General features: G+C 35.7%; 1 protein-coding gene across 18 annotated transcripts in view; it reads left to right on the forward strand.

The window, feature by feature from the left end:
* The window catches only part of KDM4C (lysine demethylase 4C), a 272,586-nt gene that overhangs the window by 151,323 nt on the left and 107,742 nt on the right, over nt 1-13,521 (forward strand). Inside the window, exons 13-14 of one of the 18 annotated variants that reach the window (XR_012621506.1) lie at nt 2,581-2,711; nt 3,309-3,324. The exons of 16 other annotated variants lie outside the window; for them this stretch is intronic. Coding sequence is in view for 1 of the 2 variants with exons in the window: in XM_074811537.1 (XP_074667638.1) it covers nt 3,309-3,316 (8 nt within the window). In the remaining variant the exon portion in view is untranslated. Of the gene's footprint in view, nt 1-2,580; nt 2,712-3,308; nt 3,415-13,521 lie in introns of those variants that run through there. One more of the 18 variants, XM_074811537.1, reaches the window with a different exon arrangement.

Below are 13,521 nucleotides of genomic sequence, written 5' to 3' on the forward strand. Positions count from 1 at the left end.
ACTTTCTGGATTTGCTGTTAATACAGAGTCCTTCGGCAGAAATCCATTTTTTTTGTACGGGGTTGTTTGGACATTGAGTTTTTGTCTTCTTTTTATCACTGTGTATGCTTCTTTATGTGGATGTTTCTTTATGATCTGAATGTTTCTTCGACAGAAAAATGATTGGGTTAATTGTTTCTTTGTGGTCTGTTGGTGTTAATTTTTTTTTTTTTTCAACTCTCCCTGAAGCTTTTCCCTATGTATGTCTGACTTCTGAATCTCCTTTATGATTGCTTTTGTGGAATTAATGCCTAAAGGACTGAGCAATGAGAAATACTGGGAACTGGGGAATCAATCCCAGAAATTATAGTCAGGCTGCCAGTTTAGAAAAATAAGTGCAGCAGTACAGTTTGAGCTGTATGTCACTATCAAAATACTAATAATTTTTACATAATGAACCTTGGTCTTATGCTCAATGCGGCATATTGGCTTGTAGTAACATTATTCTTTTGTACTTATTGCAGTTATATTTCTGCTCGCTTAAGCAATAAAAAAGCAAATTCAGCAGAAGGAGCAAGCATAGTGACTTTGGATGCACATTGATTGGTCCCAGAGATTTCTTTCCAGCAATATTTGGGCATGCAACATTAGAAACTGTTTTTAGATTCAAGTTGACTAAAATTTCCTATTTCCCTAAATGATATAATAATAGTGTATAGATTGAATTCAGTATGGGTTTATTTGTACACAGCTTTTAGTGTTTTAAATATGATTCAGAAGTTCAAAGTCATTTTGCTTCTGTAACTTCGTAGAATAAGGAAACAGAGATAAAACTATTGTGATTAGAAAGAGTGGCTTTTACAAGAGTTTGAATAGTGAAAATTGCTACTTTTACATTTGTAGTTTTCCTTCTGCTATAACATAAAATAAGCTTCTTTGGTTTTTATGTTCACTGTCAGCATCCTGTGAGATGACCTTGTTCTGATACTAGTAATCAAGCCATATAAGACATGTTCAGTAATGTCATAAATGGGTTAAGCATGCTGAAATAGAGGAAATTTACACTTGAAGATGCAATTATGATTCCTGTGCTTCAGAGCTTAAAATGCTAGATTCTGTTTGAAGATTCTTACCTATTTCAGAAATAAATGTTAACTTTTTTCTGGTATTGCTTAGGAAGTAGAGAAGAATTTGTTAACCAATTGATAGAGGCACGGGGGTTTTTTCCACATTAGTATTAGTATTTGCAGTATTGCTTTCACTCCCATGCTGTATTGATCTGTTTTTTGAATGGAGTTTTACGTCTTTAAAAATACTTTGCTCTTGTGTGAGTGTGTTAATCAAGTACAGAATTTGTATTTTTCATACTTCATCATCTAGCATTGGAAGAGACCTGCACTATCTACCACTTGCAACAGTATCACTATGCTAGAAAAATGTGTTTTCTCTCCTTTCCTCTGGTACCTACACAGTTTCTGATTTGTTTAGATTCAATTTTCAAGATTTGATTGCCATAACTAATAAAAAATTCTAGCATTTATGTAGTATGTGATAACCTGAAGACTCAAAGACTACAAAATTGAGGTAGAATATTCTGTAGGTATTTAGGAACGGAAGGTGTTGAAAGGTCAAGCTTTTCCTGAATGTCCAGTACTCTTGTCAGCCTTGTGGGCTAGCAGCTGATCTCCAGAAATGGCAAGAACATACAACTCTGATTATTTCCACTGGCAGCCCTGTCCCTTGACATCTTTCAAAAGCAGTGCTTATCTGCCTTAGAGCGGACCTCTGCAAATGCCAGCATCTAAGAGCAGCCATTATTTTGATTCAAGAGGGAAATACAAACTGGTTCCTCTAACATTTATGCCTCATTTGCTGGACAGTGTTATATGGAGTGAGCATTAAGACTCATTGTCCTCTAGATGAACGTTACAACATTAATTGCGCAGCTTTCTTAGCTTTAAAATATATTTTACCTCTTAAAGGAGTGGATAGAACTACAGTCTTAGATATAGAGGCATGTATAATTTCTCATTATCGAGTATGCCAAAATGGAAATGGATTTCCTGCTGCATTAGTGCAGCCTCTCAGTAGCCTTCTCAAGGGTAGCTATGGAGTTGGTAGGCAAACATTTGCAAAGGAAACAGATGTCTCTTCTGTGAGGTTATCTTCTGGAATTGAGCTTCTATTTCTGTAATTACAGTCCGAAGAAAACACATAAAATGTATGACTTGCATTTAACAAATATTAGTTCCCTGTGTACAGAGGATTGCCTAATTAATTATCCTAGTTCCAAGATATCATGGTAGTAATTTTTTTTTTTCCAAAGTAAAAAAAATCTAGTCCATAGAGTTATCATTGCCTTTGTCAAAATCTGAAGCTGCTTTGTAAACCATCAGTATTGGAAGTGACTTGATTTTAATGCCAATGATGTTTTACTAAATGCTTTTTCTTGGCTGAGAAGTGTGTGTAAACCTAAAAAATTAATCCTTGAGGGAGTTTGAATGCAACTGTTGTCTAGTGTATGGGGTGTTTATGGGATATTTGTTTTAATGATCTGCAGGAACTGTAGCCTGAAGCTATTAATTTATAATTCCAATTCAGGCATTGATTTGTCATGTGAATTTGGACTTGTGATTGAGTCTTTCTGATCTGCATCTTCCATACTTAATTTATGAAGATAAGTAACTACTTGAAGTCTTGGTTCAGTGGAGAACTTCAGCACAATGTTAACTGTAAGCATTCAAGTAACCTGGTTCCTCAAAATTTCACTTGTGTTTTGCCCAGAGGCACTTATGCTGGAATGGTATATTGACATAGGTTAGATTTGTGCTACTTGAGAGAGATAAAATAACCATAAAATATGTTTTCCCCACTTGGTACTGTTTTTTATCCCTAGAGTAGCATAAAATGAGAGTATGTTGGTGAGTCTGCTCTGTAATGTTTCTAAAACACTCTAACAGCATAGTACTTGGATATTTATTTGACTGTATAGTACTTAGCAGTATGGTCAGTCAAGATACATTTTAATTTCTAGAGTAAGGAAGAAGTACCAAAGAATTCTGTCATATCTCAGTGACCCTTTTTATTAATAGGCAAGAGACGTCTGAAGATTGGGAGGAAGTTTTCTGTATTTTTCCACTTTTATACAGATGCATATAGTGACAAGTAGGTTGGATGAGTTTTGTAGAGTGTTTTAGAAAACAGTAAGTATTAGATTGTGTGCTAGCTTGGAACATTCTTAAAAGACAGAAAGAAAATTGAGAAGGAAAAGCCTACTATGCTAATATTTTTACAATGCTAATATAATGTGTGTTTGTTACCTCCAACAGGTAATTGACAACAGTGGGTACCACTCTAGAGCTGATTTTAGGGGTAATCCCTTAAGTTTCCAGATGTTCACGAGATACTAATTTTAAATAAAGAGGAAGAATTAAATAATGTTTTTGTCTTTTCTGTACAGAACTGTGTGTATTTCATTGAATCATTTATAATAGAATAATTTTACATTGTTGACATCATATGTACCAAACACTGGGATAAAGATATACATGATCAGACTTTCAGGTTTAAGTAATCCTTAATTATGTGAAATAACTCTAAATTGAAATACCTACTCTACATTTGGCATTGGTTAGCTTAAATGAGCTTTAGTAAGCTCTTAAAACTAAATGGCAAACTATGGTGATTCATTAGAAAATCAGTAAGTGTGTATGTGGATGGCAATTAGCAGTTCCTAAAAATTCCAGTCTGATTTTAGCTGTTGATCAAATCTCTAGCTGATGAGTACAGTGACCGCAAGCAATTTGATTTGGATTGCAAAGCAAAAGTTTTGTTCATTAAAAATTGTAAAAAATTTGTGGGGGAATGGAATGGAGAAAGCAGCTGGTAATGTCTTTTACAGTGCTCTGAATTAAATCTTTTCAAGAGAGCAGGTATCTGCCAGTCTTTCACTTGTAGTCTGACAGCTCTGTTATTTTGCTGATAGGCTATGCAGTAAATTCCATCAGATTTTCTTTTGTTTCTGTTTCGATTTTGATGAGATGCCTCTTTGAACTAAATTATAAATACAGTGGCTATTCTTTAAACTTACACAGTGTAAAGACAGGTGAAATTTCTGGAATTGCTATAATATACATACATATAAAATGGAAATTATAACACAAATATGCTATACATATTTCGTGTTGGCAGTTCTTACAGATATAAAACACCTTCCTTTCTATGGCCTCATGTCCACATTTTAAATACAGTTGATCAGTGGATGACCTTTGAGCTTGGTTTTTGGACATGATAAGTATGTATTTCTGGAGTCACTAGATAGTTCATGTTTTTTAGTATCAGTAAGAATTTGTTGCTTGTGCTTCAGGTTAGGTAGCCAGAATAAGTAGACCTCTTTGACAATTTGAGCCTTAACTATTAGGGCTCAATTCCGTATTCACAAAAAAGTTGCGCAGCTATTTAGGTAATTCAGCTGATGAAAGATCAATATTTACCCTTTATGTTTATTCGGTACTTTTATGGTCCAGTGATTGAAGTAGAGAATTATTTTGTTGCAAGGATTAGTAAGCAAACTAAAAATGGTAGTTTAAAAAAAATGTCAACACAGTCCTGTAAAACTATTTTTGCAAATTATGTAAATGTAAACTGATTCTCCACACCATGAGTCCTCAGGGCTTTCTTAAAGTTAGTTTATCAGCAACATAGCAATGTAAATCATATACATTTTAGTTGCTTTGCCATTTGTTAGAGGAAAAAGTTGAGGTCCAGTACAGTCTGACAGGGTCCACTCAGATATTCGACATATGGAAAATTCAGTGCGTAATAGAGGATTTACTTACTTGAAGTCATTTCAAGTTACATGTGTTTTTGTTTAGCAGCGTGATACAGTGTGCACTTAAATTACAATATAAGTACAATCTACGTTTAGAGGAGTGTAGCAATTTTAATGTATAATTCAGTCATAATACAAATGTGGATTTCATTACCGGCATCTAATAATATGCTCACTGTCACAATGCTGGATGTTTCCAGTCTCTGGGAAGGAATATGTGGGTTGCAACTGGTTCAGGCCTATTACTTTCTTTGTTCATTTTGTTTGGCCATGAGAGCAATTTCATAATACTTTCTTCTCAAGAGTCACCTGAATCTTCACCCTGAAAAGGATCGGTATGAAACCAGATATCTTTTGATCATTCATTGTCCTTGGTGTATGTGGTGGCCATCACTTGCATGAGGTCTATTTCAGTAGACCATAGTAAATGATCCCTACGTGTATGGACATCATATGTGATTTGAGGCTGCAACTTTAAGTCTAAGAACTTACTTTGATTCTGTGTACATTGCATTATGTTATCTTTTATAACTGTTTCTTTTTCTTGTTCTAGCATGGTATGTGTTCATTTCTCCTCTTCTAACTTCTGCACTGCTACTGAGAAGTAAATACCCAGCAGCCTCCGAAGCCCTGCTTTTTCTCTCCTTTCTTCAACTTGTTAGAACCTTTCAATTTTTCAAATTCATCCTAATATCAGTGGGATCAGTGCTTTGTTCTGCTGTCCGTGAAAAATCCTGGTTATGGTTTTCTCATCCCTCCTTTTCAAAGTTACTGGTGAGATTTTTCCAGCCTTTGCTAGTATTTATAATAATTCTATCTCCTCTTTTATACGGTAGTGGTCCTGTCTGCACACAGTCTTATTACTCACTACCTGTTCTTAATCACAATGCAGGTGTTCTCCACTAGTTTCTTATCTGTGACTAACACCAAATCAGAAAGCAAGTTTTTGCCAAAGTAATCATTACTTCTTTAATGAGTACCGCTCACCCTCAGGAATATATTGCCAACTATGCCAGTTAACACACTCTGACCAGGTTCTTTTAGATACTTCATGTGTGGAGGGCTTAATGAATAAACCAAAATTTTCTTATTTGAGATTAGTTGAAGTTAACATGGGATTTCGATTTAGCAGAGTGATACGGCAATGCACTTAAATCACAGTGAAAGTACAAATGATGTTTAGCAGAGTGTAGCAATTGTAATATACAGTTCAATCACAGTACAAGTACAAATTACATTTAGCAAGGTATAGCAATTGCAATACAGTTCAATCACAAAATGAATGTGAATTTCATTACTGGAATCTAATGATATGCTCAAGAAAAATCAAAGAATCCCAGTACCTAAATACATCTTTCAATTCTGTCAAATTGTCTTTGTAAAAATTTTTGAACTCAGAATATTTCTGACCTTTCAAAACGTTTTGAGATCTGCTACAACTGATGTTACACTTTTTTGATATTTTACTTTTTTTAATAAAGCACCCTATTAGTTTCTTTTGTGAACTAAACCTTATTTAATCCAGGAGCTTTTAGGTTTAGCCTCTAGAGTTCTGATTCAGTGTGGCTATCTTTACATACAATTTTTATGAAAACTGAAGTATTAATTGATAATTCAGCATTTAGACTCTAATCAAAAATTTGTACATTGCACTACTATTACTGTACAGTACTGTACAAGAAATTAATTTTTTTGTATAGTATTAGAAATGAAAAAGTTTACATTTTCATATTTGGTATGAAACCTATGGCTTTCATTACTGAAAAAAAGAAACAATTTCTGAAACTGGGTTTGCTGATATACTGCAGGAGCAGTAAAGTTTTGAAGTTGCAAGTCTCTTTCTCTGACTGACTACTTTTTTTAATTATTATTATTTCCTCCAGGACATTTGAAACTATAGATAATGCCTCCCAGGGCTGAGATTATGCTCAACTACCTGAAAAATAACAGATGCTGCTATGCTCTTCATAGCAGAGGATGCTGCTGTACAAAGCCAGGAAACATCAGTGGAACATAACCCCAAGCAGCAAAATCATTGTTGAGATTGGCAAAAGCAAATTGTACTGTATTAGCATCCATGGCTTTTCACATCTGCTGGGTTAAATCAGCAAATACTGGCAACAGCCCATTCTGCAAATGGCCCAAATGTTTTCCGTCTGAGAATTTGAGTTTAACTTAGTAAGCAAAAACCATTCAAAGCAGTAGTTTTGAATGTTGGAGCAAGTTTGCCACAAACTATTAAACCCATAACATTTGTGAAAACATTTGTTTCATTCACTCACCCACTTGGAAAGCAGCACAGTAACTGTTTATAAGTACTTTGTTATAGAAGGAGTTTCCTTTGTACCAAAACAGATTGTGGGCTATAATTTTCTTTTTGTCTACACAGTTTGTTTTAATGAATTGTTTCACGTTTCTTAAATATGTAAAGGAATACAGATGAATATAAATAATCACATTAATGAGAAGTGGCTTATCCAAAATTACATTACTGAGATTAATTAATCCTATATAAATATTTGTTTCAGGTACAAATATGATAGCAGGAACTAGTATGGAGTTTGGCATTACTAATCACCTTAAGAGTATTAGTACTACTATGGCTGAATTATTATATGATACTGTAAAGTTTATACCAACTGGTTTGCATTTATTTAAAGCAATTAATTGGCTCATCAAGTGTTTCTGCTTTTCTTTTGGAGAAAAGAGAACTTGCTCTATCCCCTTAGGAAACAAAATATTTAACCTCATTATGAATTGTATCTGGTAAAGTAATATTACGACAAAGCATTATACTTGCATTGAAGCAAAAATGCCCTGGTGGTTCATGGAGAATTGAGATTGGTGTCCACTGTTAGGGGTGGCAGTAAGGAGATGTTTTTAAATGCATAGGAATATCCTTACATCATCCCATTAATACTTTTTTTTGAGGCTGGTATTGATCCATTTTAGGCTTCACTGTGAATATGTGATACAGTCACAGCCAGAAACATAACAGAAGTTACAAGAAACAGGCTTCATTCATATAATAGTATTTTTTAAAAAATGTGCATACTAAAAGACTTGCATGATAAGCTCTCCTTGGGAGGCTCTAAGTGGCAGAAATGTCACTCTTGTGTGAAGGCCGCTTCACGTAGTTATTATCAAAGCATACCAAAATCAGTGATATATTTGATATATATATTGATAAGGTGTTTGAATCCAAGTAGGTTATATAGTCTGAGTGTATCCAGTAAAGGGTCTTTGAACTTGATTTAAATGTGTGCTCCAACTTTGAAGGTTTACATCTTATACAGGAAATTTGTGGCTGCTCTAAATTGTAATGCCTAACACGAGCAGAACTCAAGTCAGTCTTTTTACTTGTAAATAGAATTTAAGTACCAGTACTAAAAAACTGAATTCTGTATTCCTTGTGCCAGAGTCCTATACTCTCTGGCTGGGTTCTTTTAGATGTCTCACACAAGAAGTATTTAGTATTTAATACCAAATTTACTGCAATATATTTGACGTTACACAGGATTTTGCATTAGCAGAGTGATACAGCAATGTACTGAAATCACAATACAAGCACAATATAGCAATTGTAATAACAGTTGGATCATAATATGAATGTGATTCCCATCACTGGTCTGTGTATGCTCGCTGTCATGATGCTGGGTGTCACAGTTTGCTGGGAAGGAATACATGGATTGAAGTCAGCTCAAACCTGTTGCTCTTTTCAAAGTTAATTTTGTTCAATGTTCAGTTTTTATACTCTATGTTGAACTGAGCCATACATACAGTTCCCATATTCTGATCTGGCTGGTTCAGGAAGACATTTGCATTGACTCAGGGAAAAACATTTACACAAGCAGCCAATCCACCCAGGTAATGAAAAAACACCCTCTGTTCGCCTTTATGTTGAGATAAATTCAGCTTCCTTTGCAACAGCTATGGGCAGTCACTCCCTAGATTCTTGCTGAGATTCAAAAGCACAGAGCCCTTGCGCATGTACTCTGAGCCTTCTTCAGTTTCAGGGGTTTGTTGATCAGTCACGTGATGCACGGAACGTTAAAGTGTAAAATAGAGGAACAGTGCCCTGATTTAAATACAAAATATACCTCCATCATCAAGGAGATTTTTGGAATGAAGGAATGTCTGCTTAATAATAGCTCCTCTTTCACATACGGGATGCCCAAGATTTCTTATTCTGTGTTAGAACATATTAATTGAGCATGGAGGTCCTTTGAGTTGTTTAAAAATCAGATTATCTTGGTTTTTTTATTTCTTTCTCTGGCATCAGGGAATTCTTGAAACTCTGAATGATAATTTCACATTTGTTTCCTTTGAATAGCACATCTTTGTTAATGGATCAAATCTGAGAAGGTCCCTATGGCTTTTGTTCATTACACAAGGGTGATGTGATGTTTAATAAAAATAGCTGCAAAGGTAGGGGCTGTTTTGAAATTAGAGTTTATTTTATAATGTATACTTGCAGTCTTGTTTTGAACTTTAGAAGGATGAGAGGTTGTAGAAGTTCTACGATATTTAGTTTTGTTTCCCAACTGTGATTTTTCTGCCTTAGCTATGAGTTGGGGTCATGTCTATGTAGATGTTTCCAGTGGTGCAAGTACAAGTCTTTTCTTTTTCTTTTTTATACATCCTATAAAGGACGTTTTTATATGTCCCATTTTTTTAATATTCTTTTAAAAATTTAGTTTGAGTTTTTACATGGTGCAAGTTATTGTGTAGACAGTCCTTTTTAATGTAAAAATGGTTTATTTTAGTGTAGATTATTTAATTTTTATTTCATATAATTTCTCAGGCATGACACTTTCCAAATAATAAAGGCTTCATGTGGTAACCAGAGTGTTTTCATTTTTGCGGTTAAAGAAACCCTATACTGTATTTTTATAGTTACAGAATTTTAATACATCCTGAGAAATCATGCTGGATGGTTCTTCTCATAGTTTCACTTCCAACTAGGGAGTGAGCACATACATCTTTATATAGTCAGCCTCTGAGCATGGTGTCTTATCTGCTGAAGTCCTTCAGAGACAAATGATCTTAGGAAAAAGAGTGAGCTTGACTGTAAGAAAGTGAATCAGATAATCATTTCTGTTGCATTGTTAAGCAATTCTAAATTCCTGTAAGAAGCACCTGTATTTCAGGTTAAGCCTAACATTTGCACTTGAACATGGTGTTGTGTGAGAAGGTGTTCTGGTAAAGAGATATTTATTTTTGTAGCTGATGTGATGGCCTCAATTTTTGTTACAATATTTGTTGCTATGGGAATAATTACTACATCTAAAGTGGAGTGTTATGATTCAGATGGAGATTAAACAACAGGAATAGATCAATTGAAGGCTTTAAAGATGGTTCTTTGAGTATTTGTCAGTGTGTCTATGTGTTATGCATGAGAGTTTGCAATCTCTTGAACAATGCTGTCAAGTGAACTGCAAATGTATATTGAATTTCGTTGTCATGGCTAACAGGTTCAACTCCTGTATTTTCTCTTATTATCTTTGACAGCAAGATGTATCCTGTTAAGTGGATTTGACATTTCTTTACCAAAGAATATCAACAATGCATTATTCACTTTTGTCTTGATTAGTTCTTAATTTGAAATGTAAGTTTCATTTGAAAAGCTGAAAAAAGCAGATGACACATCAGAGTTCTCACCAAGGAATTCTGCTACACACCTCTACAGAGTCCTATTCCTATTCATGCACTTACTGGCAGTGAACTATGAGGAAGTGTCAGTGATTTGATCCAGGTTACAGCAGACATAGAAGTTCAGATAGATTTCCTAGCTCCATGTGTTGTACAAAACAAATGCTCTCCAAAGGCATATATTGTGTTTCATATAACTGCATTGGCTGACCTGAATCCTTTGGATTGTCTGTCTTGGGCCATTGGTAGCTGCTTTTAGAGAGAGGCCAGTTTATTGTGAAGCAGGTTTGCCTTAATAGTGGCACATATCGTAGAGTATTGTTGATTGGCAGCGTTGCATAAGTGACTGTTCATCAAAACTTGCTCTACCAGAACTGAGACAATATTCTCAAGCTCTTCCAGAAAAATGCCAATGTTTTTAGTGAAATATCATGTTCATAGTGCTTCATGAAACATTATGTACTGGTCACGTAAAGCAGATGTGTGATTTTTGGTGGGCAATGTTTGAATCTCTTTCACTTTGGGAACTGATGCTTCTACCATCGTTTTTGCATGAGTACTGGGAAATGGCACTGATACATAGTTGAAGTAGAAAGTATGCCTGCTTATGACAATGGAGCTTCTGAAATTTTTCAGTCAATATGAACACCACAAATTGTTCTCCATTCTTACTTTGAGAATCCTCAGTTAAGGTGGATTTTGAATGGAGGCAACTGGAGGTTGCAGTTGCCTTATGTCCTTTATACCATTGCATAGAAGCATACAAAGATGCTGGGCACTTCCATACTTCTCATAGACGTATCTGGTCAAAAAACACTGAACTCACCTGAGGGACCTGAATGTCTACCCTGAAACCACACATACCAATATGAGTCAGGAAAATAAATTTATTTTAGGCTAAGTCACTGTTTGCTCTCCAGTTATGTAGTAAGTAATGAAAGGAGTCATTAAAGTGAATAAGAGGAAGAGAGAAGTACTGGATAAATAGAAAAGAAAATTTCTGTAAAACCCTCAAGTTTTCCAAGTTTTTTTGGGACATAAATAGTGCTTTGGAATTATCAAATGCACAAGTGAAGAAAGGCTATAAACTGTGCCAAGACGGCAGTGTTTGTTACATCAAATGATTATATACTCTCTCAAACACTTGGAGAACTGTTTCTTATTTCCCTGCCTGTTTTGGATAACTAAATTATCAGATTTTTTCCATGATACATAACTTCTCTGACTTTGTGGAAACCGGGAAGGTAACTCCACCTGGACTATCTGAGAGGCTGACCTGGAAATACTGGTGCACCTTGGAAAAAACACACGAAGTGAAACTGCCCAAGTTCAACTGATGTAGAATATTTACATGGAAGATTGCATATTCTACCTGGTGACAACAATGTTGTCGTATTCTCTAATGGGAGTCATGTACTGTGTAACTTTTTTAGTATTGGTTTCTTTTGATATTTTATTATTTCGGTGTGTGGATGAGTGAATGCTCAGGGTTGCCTAAGAAATTCTTGAAGAGGACTGAAATTCACGAGGCATGCTGTAGTGATAACAGAAGATTAGACAAAGCTTATATTCCTTAAGAACATCTATTCTGTCTAGTCTTAATTTTGTATACTGTTAGTGTAACATTCTTTTAAGAAGTACTGGCTTAGCTAGTCTCCCTCTGAAAGGATGGCTATTTTTCCTTTACTGGCTGTGCTTCTGGTCTTGTTATGATAGAGAAGAGTGAGAGATTGCAGGGTGTAATATGCAGGAGGATCACATCAGAGAGCTTGGGTGCCATAGTTCATGCAAAGAGACTAAGAGACTGCAGTAAGGAGCATTGAGAAGGCAGTCTGTTGTGGTTTAGCCCCCGCCGGGGTCTGAGACCACGAGGCCACTGCCCCTCCCCCACAAAGGGAGTGAAATACAAAGCCCCGAGACTGAGATAAGGAAAGGTTTAATACAACAATGCAATAGCAACACAACAAACAACAACAATAACAATAGCAGTAATAGTGATAGCAATGAACAGAGCAAAATAGCTACCAAATACAGCAGTAGGAAGCACGATGTACAAAACCACGAGTGCACCGTGCTCCCCAGGAAAATGTGACCTGCCAGGATGTGACTTCCACATGGTATCTGAATAACCCGGCTAGAGCTCCCCCCCACTGCTGGGGAAACTTAACCCTATCCTGGTTAAACCAGGACACAGTCATACCTCAAAGGAGATCGAATGCATAATTAGAGATATCGGAGATCAGAGGCAAACGAGGAGGGTTTGCTTCTAGTCAATAACTAGCTGGAAGTAGTTGCTCTAAACGTAATGGAGAAAATAAATTTATTTAAAAGGTATTACATTTTTTGGAGGTTGTGGAAGATACAGTCTGGTACATCTGCATATGACACTTTGTCCCTGGCTTCATTTGGAATGAGGTTTGAAAATAAATACAAAGCTCTTGAAAGCAACAAAATGTTGTAAGAGTGCTGCCAGGTTTATTCTTGGCTCGTGCATGCTTTTCACTCCCTCACTCTGGAAAGGATTTGTAAAGATCACACAAGAGGGAACTGAAATTGTGGAATTTATATGTAATTAAGATATAAATATTGTTCTCATCAAAAGCAGAACCAATGTGGTCATGAACTCAGCAATGTGCTGGAGGCAGTGGGAAACCAGAGTACGATGTGAGAGAACTAGAACTATCCTTCTAGAATTGATTCCAGGACTAGAAATCCGAAGATAGATTTTTGTCCAGAAAGGTGCATAATAGGCTGAGTTTCAGGGTGCAGACTTCAACCCGCATGGGAGAATTATTCAGCAGTGATAAGGAGTGGTGCAATGAAAGGACGTCAGTATCAAACTGGATAATAGATATGGAAGATGTAAGTTACAAACCTTCACAACAAATTTTGTGTTCCTCTTTGTTTTCTTCATAAGGCACAATGAAGCCCTGAAGTCTCTGTGAGGTCACAACTGTAATAAAAATATTTAAAACGTTGGCAGTATAAGCTCCTGAAAGAAAATAAGGGATTTGGAAAATAAATTAGCAAAAATGAAGCCACTTGTGAGACTGTTCTGT

The sequence above is a fragment of the Strix aluco genome, chromosome Z (genome assembly GCF_031877795.1).
Source record: "Strix aluco isolate bStrAlu1 chromosome Z, bStrAlu1.hap1, whole genome shotgun sequence".
Taxonomy (NCBI): domain Eukaryota; kingdom Metazoa; phylum Chordata; class Aves; order Strigiformes; family Strigidae; genus Strix; species Strix aluco.